This window comes from Vanessa cardui, chromosome 19, assembly GCF_905220365.1.
Source record: "Vanessa cardui chromosome 19, ilVanCard2.1, whole genome shotgun sequence".
Lineage (NCBI taxonomy): Eukaryota > Metazoa > Arthropoda > Insecta > Lepidoptera > Nymphalidae > Vanessa > Vanessa cardui.
Window position 1 is genome coordinate 4907798 of NC_061141.1, and position 14931 is coordinate 4922728.

Sequence of the window (14931 nt, forward strand, 5' to 3'; positions counted from 1 at the left end):
TTAAACTTTGGGAATTTAATTTACTATGTGTAGTACAACTTTTAATTTTTCGAATAATTTACTAGTGTGTGATTACACACGTAGACACCAACACATGCGCACGTAGACCTATATAGGACCTTTGATTTTTGCTGAAAATTGAAGAATGCAGCGAACTCTATATATTGGACAACATCACATACACTACTCTGATTCCAATATAAGTAGCAAAAGCACTTGTGTTATGGAAAATCAGAACTAACGACAGTACCCCAATCAAGATGAAGACGACATAGAAAACTAACGAACTCGTTCTCCATCGAGTAGGTCGGGAATCGAACCCGGGACCTTGGAGTGGCGTATCCATGAAAACCGGTGTACACACTACTCGACTAAGGAGGTCATCTATACCAAGGGGAATTAGAAATAAGGTCATCAAAAGCAAACGAACGCAACCAGACCATGTATGATCTGACGATGATAATGTTTAAAAAAATAATCTCTACACTAGAATTGAATGAGTCAGATCGTAGCAGACTTGAAAACGTGATAAAGACTGAGCAAACTTTACGAGCTAATAAAACACGCTAGATAAGTAATAGCGAGTCGCAGGTCGATGGCACCGATGCACCGGCCCTCGTATGCTAAATGACATTCACGGTTATATGATAAAAGAAAGTCTGCACACTAACCCAGTGAACTCGTTTTATTCTGCGTTTGATAGAAAGCAATTATTTTAGTATGAATTACAATTTCATATGCTAGTTACATACACTCGCCAACTCCCCTGAACCTCTATCTGATAATCTGTTATCAGATAGAGAACCAGTAGAGTTGAAGAGTGTCTGAATCCAGCACATCCATTGGTGTTATTATTTAAAAAAATTGTAATTATTTAAATTTTATAAATAAATATGTAAGTAATACACGTAGCACCATACATATATTGTATTAAAAAAAATATTGTGTTTTGAAAAAATTCCGAACAATTTGTCTCTCCCTTTTTTTCTTCATTTGTAGAAAAACATTTGTTCGATACCAATTAAACTAAAAGCTTAACATAAAATCTATTTATTATTTCATCCAATCATTTCAATTATATATAATATAATATTTTTATGCCTTTAAAATGTACAATTTACTATGATACATTAAATAAAATTGCAGACATTTACTGCCCTAATATAGATGACTCTAGTCCGCATCTCGTTTACGCACGACAGTATAAATTGCTTGTGCGTGCCTACAAACTTTAATCTCAACGCAGAGCCAAGTACTCACACTGATGAAACTAGTTGGGCGAACTTATTACAAATGTTGTGGCTACGTTTTTTGAAGTGGGCAACATAATAAAAAAAAATGGGTGGCAAAGGCCGGCAACGCACCTGCAAGCCCCCTGGTGTTGCAGATGTCCATGGGCGGTGGTAGTCACTCTCCATCAAGTGAGCCTCCTGCTCGTTTGCCACCTATTCCATAAAAAAAAAAAAAAAAAAAAAAAAAAAAAAAAAAAAAAAAAAAAAAAAAAATTTACCTCTCTGCAGTATACGCTGGAACCGGGAACATTGTTTTATAACTATAATTTTCAATACTATATCTTTTTCTATATTAATTGCGTAACTTTAATAAATAGGGACGTTATTAATTAATACCGAAAGTGATCCTTCAACAATTAACTAACAAAATAACTTTAGCTTACACAAAAATAAACATAAGCGATGCATACGCGATCCCAACTACAACAGCTGTATTTCATAGTAAGTTGAAAGACAACCAACAAGTTTTAAAAATTCCTTCAGAGAGCACTGCAGATCTTTTGAATAGACCTTATAGAACACGTGACGTATCTTTCAAAACGCTATAAAATTCATAGGCTTACCGTTTACTTAAAACCTTATGTTAACCTTACGTTCATGTTAGTACCTTAAACAAATAAACATCTACATACAACAGGTCTGATGTATTTACTTACATTACGGATAATATATGTTTAGAAGCTATCCTTGGCACGCTGTACACCAAGAACTCCGTGACTGGCATGCAATCATCACGTTTCGTTTATTAAAAAACGGCGGAGACGGAAAAAAATATTAGTGTATAGCATATAAAGTAAATAAGAACATTACAAAATGTTTTATTTACAATCAGATAAGGTTAATTTGCAGCAATATACTAAATATACTTGGTGGCCTACCATACCACCCACTCATTATATAGTCTAGCGCCAAACAGATATATATGGTATTGTTGTGTTCCGATTTTAAAGGTGAGTGAGCCAGTGTAACTACAGGCACAAGGGACATATTATCATAGTGTAAGGAATGTTTATTTTTTCATGACGGGTCAATGTCTATGGGCGTTGGTGACCACTTACCATCAGATGACCTACTTGACCGTGCGCCTTCCTATTACAATTCTTCCTATTATAATAAAGAAAGTATTAGTAATTACTTCTTAAATAATACTAATATCGCGTTTGAACTTTTTTAACATAGCGTACTTCTTGGATACACCTCCTCGTAATTTCGGACACCCATAAACTAGAACCGACTCGCCATTCTCTCGTTCCTCTCGTGATGAGGTCTCAAATACACACACATCCATTCTCCAAATATTATTAGTGTGTGCAACCTAAATTAGTGCATCTAACCATTTGTCCTATTTCAAAAGCAAGTTTAATCCGATTATGAAGCAATTATGATGTACAGATACGTAAAGCCTATTGTAAGTAGGAAAAAAGATAAACAAGCCTTAGATTTACGTAATTCATGCGAATCGCTAATAGCTGAGCTATAATGTGCACTACTAAGAGTTTATGATAAATATATCTTTATTTATAATACAACGCTATTATTTTCACTTTCATTTTACTTCTAAAAGTTCAATAACAATTTCGTCGACGTACAAAACGCTATTTTTTCGCAAACCCATAGAGAATATCATAGCTTAATCAAGCTCGACCAATGAAATCGCTTCAATTTACTGTCAAATCTTGTTTATTTGGCTTTTCTCCTTATGGTTCGAATAGAATACACATATACATACTAGTAATGAGTCATTTCTTAGGGCACATAAAGTTTAGAGTTTAATACTTGATTGTTGACGTCGGACAACCTCAAGGGAGGAAAATTCCGTAAGACATTATAAAGCACAAATGATCCCTTTATTCCCTTAATCTAATTATGAACTGATGAGTCTGAAATACGATACTACCGGAATGAGTTCAGACGCAGAACTAATAACTCATTCGGTCTCATTACAAAAAGTGGTTTATCTAAAAACTCTGGTTTAAACTACGGTTTAAGCAAAAACTTTATTATAAAAAAGGGTTTAGCGATAAACCATAGATTATACTGTGGACTAACGTTAAACCTCAGCGACTCTAGTTTTACGATGGTTTAAAGCGTATCTGTCAAAGTTTCTGTTATAAGTTTAAAAGTGACAATCACTTGATAATTTTATTTTCTTTTTGTTGTGTTATACTGTTTTAACGTAATAAAAATGGACATGGATATGGTTGATTTAGTGGATATCGAGGACATGGAAGTCATCGAGTTGTTACAAACACCACGCGTAAATAACAGAAATCGGTTCCGAATAAATCCTTTCATTGAGCTATCCGATGAAGATTTCAAGCAAAAGTATCGGTTTAATAAACGTTACGCAATGAAAATAAGTGATTTAATAAGGGAAAATTTAACCAAAGATCCTAGAGGATGCTCAGTGTCTCCCGAAATACAAGTCGTTTGCGCATTACGAAGCTGGGCTCGACATGAAGTAAGTAGATTAAAATCTTTAATTAAATCACATTAGTACCAGTATTAGTGTGTACTAAATTATGCCCTAAGCTTCATACTAATATACGCTATTATATTTATTTTTTATAGATCCAGGATGACACAGCCGATTTACATGGACTCTCACAACCTTTTATAAGTCAAACGTGTAAAAAAGTTGCAGACGCCATTGCTCAAATATCACACAGATTTATAAAAATGCCTGCTACATTATCAGAACAAGAAGAAGCAATGCGAAAATTTCGTAGAATAGCCAACTTCCCTACAGTAATTGGTGCAATTGACTGTACTCACATTAGGATTAAAAAGTTAAATGTAGATGGTGGTCATCTATATATTAACCGCAAAGGATTTCCATCCCTGAATATCCAGGTATTGATATTACTATACATCAAAACAACATTAATATTGTTATCATTTAATTAGGCAGGCAGTTATTAATTTATAAGTTTTTTCTTTGAATCTATATGAAATATATTGATGCTTATTGATATTAGTAATAGGCACTACAATGTTTAACTATTGTTTCAGGTAGTCTGTGATGCAGACTGTAAAATCATGGACATTGTTACCAGGTGGCGTGGAAGTGTTCATGACTCCAGGATATTTAGGGAAAGTCGTTTGAAGCAGCGATTTGAGGCTGGTGCATTCTCAGGCTTATTGTTAGGAGACAGTGGCTATGCATGTACACCATATTTGTTTACTCCTGTACTGAACCCTACAACACCTCAAGAGGAACGATACAACAGTGCTCACAATAGAACAAGAAATGTTATAGAAAGGTGTTTTGGTCTATGGAAGCAGAGATTCCGGTGTTTATTAAGAGGGCAATATTGCAATATTGAAACTGCCAGAAAAACTGTTGTGGCCTGTGCTGTATTGCATAATATTGCTCTTGATATGAAGGAAGATGTGTTTAATACTGAGCCAAACAGCCAGCAATTTAACTCACAAACCTCTGAACCGTTAGTTCAACCAATTGAAAACAATTTACGTGGAAATATAAGGAGACGGCAATTCATAGAAAGACATTTTTAATTTAAATTCTTTATTAATAAATATATATATTAAATCTTTAAAATTTTGTTATAAAATTCTCTTTTCTAACTTATTTTTATATAAGTAACACTTTTAACTGCTCAGCAGAACCTGAAAATCAATATTACATTTAATCATAAATATAATGACAAAATAATATATTATAAAAGATTTTTCTTTGTTTAAAATTCACTTACAATTAATAATTACTGAGCACTAGACTTCTTACTATGTTCTAGTGCCTCAATTTGAAGTTTTAATTTTTTAATTTTTAAATTATAAGTTTCAATTTTATATTTATGCTCCAAATCTAACATCTCCAACTGCTTCTCTTTAAATTCTCTGTTGGAGCGCAATATGTCTTCTGCGATTTTATTTTTTCTGTGAAAGTTTTAACATTTTTATTACTTAGTTAAATGTCAAGGTAAATAGTTGAAATACAAACATATTGTTAACAAATTATTAATTAAAAGAACTAAAACAAAATTGTATTAAGCAAGTAATAAGTAATATGAATATATTCATATGTTTCTTACTTGTTTTTTGGCTCACTATTTCTACATAAAACTCTTTTTTTTGTAGCAGTTCCCACATTTACATTATTTGAAGTACCTAAAAGAATTTTAATTATATATAAAATTCATCTCATGTATTTGTAAGTATTACAATAGTACAACTTGTAGACAGCATTATTAATTTTATATTTACTTTGGTCCTTTTCAACTTGTACCTCATTATTTTCTTCAAATTCTATTGGTGGTACAACTGTACTTGGCCCCGCTTCCATATCATTGTTTTTTTGGCCCAAAACATTCAACTCAACCTACAAGTATTGATGATTAAATATATATTTTATTAATATAATATAGTGTTTTATTTTTTGAATATAAAAAAAAAAAACATTATAACTATTACCCCAGGTCTCATAGCATCACTATCAAAATTATTGTATTCGAGAATAAAATCGCATGGAACAATATTCATGGTTGCCAGATCTTCCTGTGAAGGCGACTTGGGCTTATTCCCACCCCCCGTCTTAGCTAAATCTTGCCAATGAGTGGACAAGTTGGCTTTAGCTGCGAGCTTCATCCTCTTCCACGCTAATTTGACATCAGCGTCTGACCTACACTTTCCCGTCAGTTCATTTAATCTGAAAATATTTAATCAATATTGATCATTTTTTTTGAGAAAGTGACGTATAATAAGGATAGATACGGTAGGTAATAAAAAAGTTCACACCTCTTTGTTATATCTCTCCACTCTTGAGTTTTTTTATTGTTGGAGGAAGCTTTAGTACAACGATTTTCAATAATGTGGCACGACTGCCCAATCATTTCACGTAGTATGTCCTATAAATTTTATATTAGAATTAGGTACATCATTTATTTAAGGACTGATTTCAAGTTTGAAGTAATTTACGTTTATGTACTTACTTTTTCCTCAGTACTCCAATTCTCAGAACGTTTCCTTTTTTCCTGATTCATCACGAAATTATTTTAAAATAGTGTACGAGTACAAGTCGATATTCGCAAAATTCGAACTTTGTTGCTTTGGTTTCAAATTACGCGCGAAACTATTTACGAACGAGACTTGCGTTTCGTTACACGTATATTGTTTATAAGATAACGATAAAGATACATTAAAATATGTGCTAAATTATAAAACTGCAAGCGAAATTATATATACATCTATACAAAATAACAGTTTCAATTACATTAATCACTCGTAAATCATTAGCAAAACATTGAAACGTTTTATTTTCTAAGCATACGGAACGTTGTTATAGAATGATATGAAAATGAACGAACGATATATGAATTAATCTGTGGTGGATATTTAAAGAATGTTCTAATGACAGTACTAAGAAATCTATGGTTTTACAAAGTTTTGTAATACAAACAAATTTAGACCATGGTTTTTCAGATAAACCTGGACTAGATAGTCCAGGTTTAAACCAAGGTTTATTTAGTTTTTTGTAATAAGACCGATTGTGTTTTACAAAAACTCAAATAACTTTTTATTGGCCCATTTAGTATTTGTGCTCAGGATTTCTCAGGATTTCCGGTGTTGCAGTAAACTTATAGGAATCCTTTCTATAAGTTTACCATAACACCGGAAATTTTAAACTACACGATCATCGTAATTGATAATTTCTATAAGTGGTATCACCAAAGTAGGTTAGATAATGGTAAATATTACGAACGTTGTCAATTCTGGGATTAATATCGTTACAAGCAAAAAAAAACCGTAGACCAAGGTAACGCATTATGTTAAGCAAAGGATATGATAATCAGTCTACATATAGCCAGATCTACTTCAATGACGCACAGATAAAATATACGCGCTTATAGTACTTTTTTTAAACTGCGTAGTCAGTTATATCATTGAATGAAGTATATCTATCTAACTAGTATATATATTTTTTTAAAATAAACTGATTAAAAAATATAATTAATTTCTCTATCAGATTTGTAGCTAGGTCTAAATTTCTAATTTCTAGTCTAAATTTGAAAATTAATTTATGTAACAGTTTTAAAATAAGAATTCAAAATATTACACTCTCTGAGTCAACTTTTTTTTGTATGGGAAACGCAACAGTGCAATAGTATAAAGCCATAGCTAGCTAGATGTATATCTTTCAATGGCGTCGCGTGAAAGTATCAATGACGACACGTTTTAGACATTGAACATAAATAATAACTGCGTAGATTCGTTTTGAAGAAGTAATACCTCACATAGGTCATGAACGAGATCGAATTTCCATTTTCAAATTTAAAACGATGTCTGAATTTGAAAAAAAATAATGTACAGGTAAAAAAACGTGTATTCGAATTTCAAAAATTATAAACGCTAAACATTTTAAGAAGGTATTCATTAAGAAGGTAACATATGTTTGATATTTACCAAATAATACCCATACAGTCATAAATTGCACCATGACATATAAATCGCATCGCATATAAACGGATATATTCAAGCCTTGAAAAATAACACGCAAAAGGCTTACCAATAGACATTATCAAATCGTTACTGCATTCAAAGATAAGTAGGCATAATATATACTACCATGACAAAAAATAAAAAAAAAATCTCTATGGTCTGATTGAGAAAAGTGTATTAAGAAATAAAAACTTACCATAAATCAATTTGTATAATATACTTGTCGTATTAAATTGTAAAGTTACTGCGGTCAACCTTCGGGCGCAGTTGCAAGTGTGTTATTGATTTTAGGAAACTAGGGCGGGGCTCCAGACTAAAAAAAAATGCACAGATGCAAGAGCCCGGTGAACTATCAATTACTGGAAACCGGCGCGCGCAGGTCTATTTCGTACCTAGGTATCCTGGGTCAAGTACTGTCGTTATCACGAGCGTTTCGTATCATTTTATGAATTATTAAAATAAACAGACAATATTTATAATACCTTATGAGTATCCGAAATAAATTTGATTATATTTAGTTGTTATATTCGTAAATTCATTACAAACAATATTATATTACAAATAAAAATAAAGTATATTTTCTTTTAAATTAATTTTGTAAGCAGATAAGCTTCAAATTATACGTTTTTTTTTATAGACGCCAGTTCATGCCGGTATAATTGCTATTGCACTTATCAGAAAAATATTCGTTGTTGCAATATGTAATGATTTTAATAACGAATGTACGTTTATTGAGCGGATCGGACATGTTGTGCGCAATTTCAATAACGCACCATGAATAAAGAAATTATTTAGTGCATTAGTAAATAATATATATTTTACTCAAATTTTATGAATCACTGGCGACCACGCGTTGGTCTTCGTTCAGTTTATTTTTATTTCACAGCGACATTATAAACTTTAATGAGATACTACAATACTCATGTAATTATATTTTTTGTTTGTGAATATTTATTAGCTAAATTCGTGAAGTACTCTGAGGCGTACAAAGGACATTTAAACGATTAATCATTATTAATTTTAAAGTTTTCCTACATATAGTATTTATACTAATACACTTACTACTAAAATAAACATTATAAATACAAAGAGCGCAAAAAAAAATCCTTGCAAACTTGTAAATACATCACTCATTGATAGCCGCGAATATTTTTACTCTATATTCTCGTCAGTGATAATATTGTTATTAAAATTGCATGCAACAATGTTGCTCACAATAAACATTTCAACAAATACGCAGTTCGTTGTTTCTCAGTTAGCAACAAAAGGCCGGCGATACCAACCAAACTGCGTCGTTAGCTCGCGTCAACCGATTTATGCGGCGTAGTAACTGTCAATGCATAACCTAAAATACACAATATTCGACGATAATTTACGCTGTATACACGACACCTTATGATACCGGTCGCTTCGAATCACTATTATAAAGACTTTTTCACATAGGAATCTTATAAGATATCAAATATTACTCACAGTTTGTCGGAGTAACCGGGCGTCGTGACCGCTTCAGAGACTGCCTCAACACACACTGACGGACTACGGAGCGTTACGTAGAGCGAGCGACCGCGCGCATTTAAATTGTATTCTTTTTTTAAAAAAACATACTTTTGAATGATGGCGTAGCGAAACGCAGTTTTAAAATGCATGCAGCAAACGAATGGTTCAAACTTTAGATGTGAGAACGCACAGCGAGAACGAGCGTGGTGTCGCAACAGCGTATTGTACTCCTCCCCACCTTGAGTTAATGTGACCTTATCGTTTGGCTGCACTCGGTAACAGCTATTGCATTTTATAACTACGATTATATATAGCGGTTAATTAGGGAATCTAAGATTTATCCAAAAAAAACAAAACAATTCGAAGTTCATAAAGAACATTAAATTTAAAAAAGATTAAAGTAAAATCAACGTGAACAACAAATCTGAATTTCATGGGGAATCCTTGTCCAGAACAGTATGCTTAAAATTCTGATGCATAATACTACATGTTATTATCAGTTATTCGTGTTGAGGCGATAAAATGGTAGATTTTCTTACGTACGCAACAATAACAATCGAAATTGATTTTTAAAAAACACTTGATTAATACAATAGTATTAGAATATTTGTATATAATGATAAAATTTTATAATAGTTGCATTTTGGAAGGGAATAAACCAATTCAAATTTTGTCATAAAGATCCTTGTTCTTGCCATTAATAAATTCTGCATATTTCTGCATAAAACGATACACTTACTGAATACTGATACACCAGCTGCTTAGGTCATACCGAGTTTGTAATTTTGCTCAAAACTGGCACACATTTTATTCTTAAGTAGTAACAAAACAAACCAGTTTGAGTTCACACATGGCAGACGATGGCTTTATTTTATAATCACTGTTTACCATTAGTACTTTTATCAACGCTTATTCAAGTTGATTTCAGTTCAAATATGTACCTAAATATTTGTTAATTTAGTATAAAAAAATATCATTTAAGCATTCTCGAAAGGTCTCAATAAGAAATTCGATTTGATTTTAAGCATAGTCTCCTCCAACGGCGCCCTACACCTTGCACTAGTTAACATAAAAAATAGACGAATTTAAAATATAGCTTGTACAAAAGTACAAGTTTACCTCTACAGAAGGATACTGTATTAACAGCACACATAGCACGAGTAAACTATACGAATAGTATGCTATTGCAAGTTTTATGCTTTTGCACAATTTTTGTATACGATAACGGATACCCACCACAAAAAGCCAGGGAATTTGGGGTATGTCAAATTTACCAGCGACGGCATATCCGCTACAAAACGACCGGTACAATCTTTGTCCCTTCGGGGGTCCCAAGGCATCGCTTGCGTTACCATACGTGACCCCTTAAAAGACCTGATCAATATTCATACACATTTCAAGCAATTCACTATTGATTTATTTGAACCTGAGAACCTTCAACTGGTCTTCAAACACTGAAGAAATACAAACATAAGAATATTAATTATGTAAAATTTTCTTGAGACAAAGTCACGATCTTACAGCAGTTAACATAAATATAATTATATAAATGATAAAAAGTAATTATAGTACATAGTATTCTATGACCCGCCTGACTTCTCAAGGGTGCAATTCATTAATTAACAAAATGAAGTTGTACAACTATAACGCCCATATAGCAGGAAAAATGCAACTTTGTATGACTGACAGATTTTTATAATATAATCATTAATTTCCAAGATAATCGCCAACGTAGAAACAAATAAATTTTACTTCTTTATCTTTATCTATAAATATACATTTTATTTACGAAAAAGACCGAATAAATACTAATGGCCTGTCTGAGTGATGACAGGTGTCAAAAGGGAGTTACTAAGGAAATGTCTACAGTATCCTAGTAACGACTAGAGAGAAATGAATGGAAGAGGAAAACACAATGAGATACCCTATAAATAACATAAAAATAAGAATTAATTGTTTATTTCTGATGTTTTTTTTTATTATTTCATCGCTGTCTGCACCACGATAAATAAATAATTATTTGTTTATTTTAATTTGTTTCAGATAACAATAAAGTCCGGTCTTCAAAATAAAAATAATTACTTTCTCAGTTTTTTATAATTATTTATAATCGATAAGTTTTCTGGAAAATATTCCATCTGATGGTAAGTGTTTAATGGTGTGTAAAGTAAATGTGCTATTCTTCTTTAACATAACATATTAAGCACATAACATATTAAGCACATCAAAATCCCAATGGCGCTCGAAGTTAGACTCGAATCAGATATTTAGTTAAAATCCTATCAACCATCTCGATTAAGGTTTGTCGGGATCGATTAATTAAAATTAATCTTTATTAATGAATATTTCAATTGCAGCAACGATTCTCATTTACGATACGTTGTAACTACATAAACGATCATAATGACACTTTACATACACTCTACATTCGGTACAACCCCTCCCTCCCTCAACTCACATGCGGGTGAAGACAAGGGCGGAAATCAGTATGCACATTTTTTTAACGCTTATATCCGACATTATACGAGTAGTTAGCACCGTTGCATACAAACAGCTTTTTATCAACAAAAACTAAAATCAATAAGAAACAAGTCGCATATAGTTACGCGAAGTGCGTAGTAAATTATGTTAAAACATATTGCGCAGATGTGGGGTCTAGGTCATACCTGAAAGCGAATGAGTTTTTTTTTTCATGATACAATAAACATGCAACGTTCGTTTTAAAATTCATCGTTCAAAATATTATCCTTCACGCTGAAATGTTTATTTGAAATTGAAATAGTCATTGCCAATGGCAAAAAATTTACGTCTCTGAATATTTCATATACAAGCTCCATGTTTATACTAATCTCAATAAATTCCAATTTAGTTTTTGCAGTGATAAGAAAGACGAAGATAGGAACAAGATGGCGGTTTTAGACAAACATTATTGAATTTTTAGTAATCCAGAATGCAACCAATATGACAAAATGCTTCAATATTTAATACTTTAACTCATTAACCCGCTGAGTTTCTTTCGCCGGTTCTTACCTATGTGAACCTGGCACCCTAATTAAGAAAATCGCATTTTTTTTAACGCATTATCGAAGAGCTTGGTATGTAGTTGATTGTAGTGAAAAAAAATTTGTTTGTAGTTTGACCGAAAAAAAAATATGGGTCATCCAAAAATAGCCATCCCCCGGATATGCAAAAAATAACTTCTAACGGTTGATTCCTATAGGAAATCGTTAGTAGTTGATTGTAGTAAACGAATTTTCGTTTGTAGTTATTTGTTGAATTTTTTTTTTTTTTTATTAATAATTTTTTTTTTTTTTCGTTAAAGTTAATCGTTATTGAAGCTTTTGCCTAAATTGTGCTTCAAAGTAAAAGAATTTTCGATTGTGGTAAAACAGCAGTTGATAAGGAGCAATCAACTTGAGTCAAACTCGCTTCGAAGTGATGAAGATTGAATTACTCCGGTTGTGAACACTAGACGACTACTACGAACGTCGAAAATGACTCAAAGATGCTTGTTGTGGTTTGTAGTAAAGGAATTGTTGATTGTAGTAGAACGGAAGTTCATAAAAAGCGACCAATTTGAGTCTAACTCGCTTTGGAGTGATTCCGGGTGAATTACTCCGATTGTGAAGATTAGACGACTACTACAAACGTCAAAAAAGACTCAAAGATACTCGTTGAGGTTTGTAGTAAAGGAATTGTTGATTGTAGTTGAACGGAAGTTCATAAAAAGCGACCAATTTGAGTCTAACTCGCTTTGGAGTGATTCCGGGTGAATTACTCCGATTGTGAAGATTAGGCGACTACTACAAACGTCAAAAACGACTCAAAGATACTCGTTGAGGTTTGTAGTAAAGGAATTGTTGATTGTAGTAGAACGGAAGTTCATAAAAAGCGACCAATTTGAGTCTAACTCGCTTTGGAGTGATTACGGGTGAATTACTCCGGTTGTGAAGATTAGACGACTACTACAAACGTCAAAAACGACTCAAAGATACTCGTTGAGGTTTGTAGTAAATGCATTGTTGATTGTAGTTGAACGGAAACTCATAAAAAGCGACCAATTTGAGTCTAACTAGCTTTGGAGTGACTCCGAGTGAATTACTCCGATTGTGAAGATTAGACGACTACTACAAACGTCAAAAACGACTCAAAGATACTCGTTGAGGTTTGTAGTAAAGGAATTGTTGATTGTAGTAGAACGGAAGTTCATAAAATGCGACCAATTTGAGTCTAACTCGCTTTGGAGTGATTCCGGGTGAGTTACTCCGGTTGTGAAGATTAGACGACTACTACAAACGTCAAAAACGACTCAAAGATACTCGTTGAGGTTTGTAGTAAAGGAATTGTTGATTGTAGTTGAACGGAAGTTCATAAAAAGCGACCAATTTGAGTCTAACTCGCTTTGGAGTGACTACGAGTGAATTACTCCGATTGTGAAGATTAGACGACTACTACAAACGTCAAAAACGACTCAAAGATACTCGTTGAGGTTTGTAGTAAAGGAATTGTTGATTGTAGTAGAACGGAAGTTCATAAAATGCGACCAATTTGAGTCTAACTCGCTTTGGAGTGATTCCGGGTGAGTTACTCCGGTTGTGAAGATTAGACGACTACTACAAACGTCAAAAACGACTCAAAGATACTCGTTGAGGTTTGTAGTAAAGGAATTGTTGATTGTAGTAGAACGGAAGTTCATAAAAAGCGACCAATTTTAGTCTAACTCGCTTTGGAGTGATTCCGAGTGAATTACTCCGATTGGGAAGATAAGACGACTACTACAAACGTCAAAAACGACTCAAAGATACTCGTTGAGGTTTGTAGTAAAGGAATTGTTGATTGTAGTAGAACGGAAGTTCATAAAAAGCGACCAATTTGAGTCTAACTCTCTTCGGAGTGATTCCGAGTGAATTACTCCGATTGTGAAGATTAAACGACTACTACAAACGTCAAAAACGACTCAAAGATACTCGTTGAGGTTTGTAGTAGAGGAATTTTAAATTGTAGTGAAACGGAAGTTGATGAGAAGCGATCAACTTGAGTCAAACTCACTTTAGGGTGATCCCGAGTGAGATACTTCGGTCGTAAACACTAGAAGACTTTTTTTTTTGCTGACGCAGGGTAAATAAACACTAGATGACTACTACAAACGTCAAAAACGACTCAAAGATACTCGTTGAGGTTTGTAGTAAAGGAATTGTTGATTGTAGTAGAACGGAAGTTCATAAAAAGCGACCAATTTGAGTCTAACTCGCTTTGGAGTGATTCCGAGTGAATTACTCCGATTGGGAAGATTAGACGACTACTACAAACGTCAAAAACGACTCAAAGATACTCGTTGAGGTTTGTAGTAGAGGAATTTTAAATTGTAGTGAAACGGAAGTTGATGAGAAGCGATCAACTTGAGTCAAACTCACTTTAGGGTGATCCCGAGTGAGATACTTCGGTCGTAAACACTAGAAGACTTTTTTTTTGCTGACGCAGGGTAAATAAACACAAGATGACTACTACAAACGTCAAAAACAACTCAAAGATACTCGTTGAGGTTTGTAGTAAAGGAATTGTTGATTGTAGTAGAACGGAAGTTCATAAAAAGCGACCAATTTGAGTCTAACTCGCTTTGGAGTGATTCCGAGTGAATTACTCCGATTGGCAAGATTAGACGACTACTACAAACGTCAAAAAC

At 33.1% G+C, this 14931-nt stretch overlaps 2 protein-coding genes across 2 annotated transcripts in view; one reads left to right on the forward strand and one right to left on the reverse strand.

Annotated features, from left to right (window-relative positions):
* LOC124537938 (REPTOR-binding partner) overlaps positions 1-14931 on the reverse strand; it is a 28341-nt gene that overhangs the window by 5640 nt on the left and 7770 nt on the right. The window lies entirely within an intron of this gene.
* On the forward strand, positions 3220-4922 carry LOC124537937 (putative nuclease HARBI1). Its single transcript, XM_047114909.1, has 3 exons — positions 3220-3753; positions 3864-4145; positions 4305-4922. The coding sequence occupies exons 1-3, from the start codon at positions 3478-3480 to the stop codon at positions 4809-4811; spliced, it is 1065 nt and encodes a 354-aa protein (XP_046970865.1). The 5' UTR covers positions 3220-3477; the 3' UTR covers positions 4812-4922.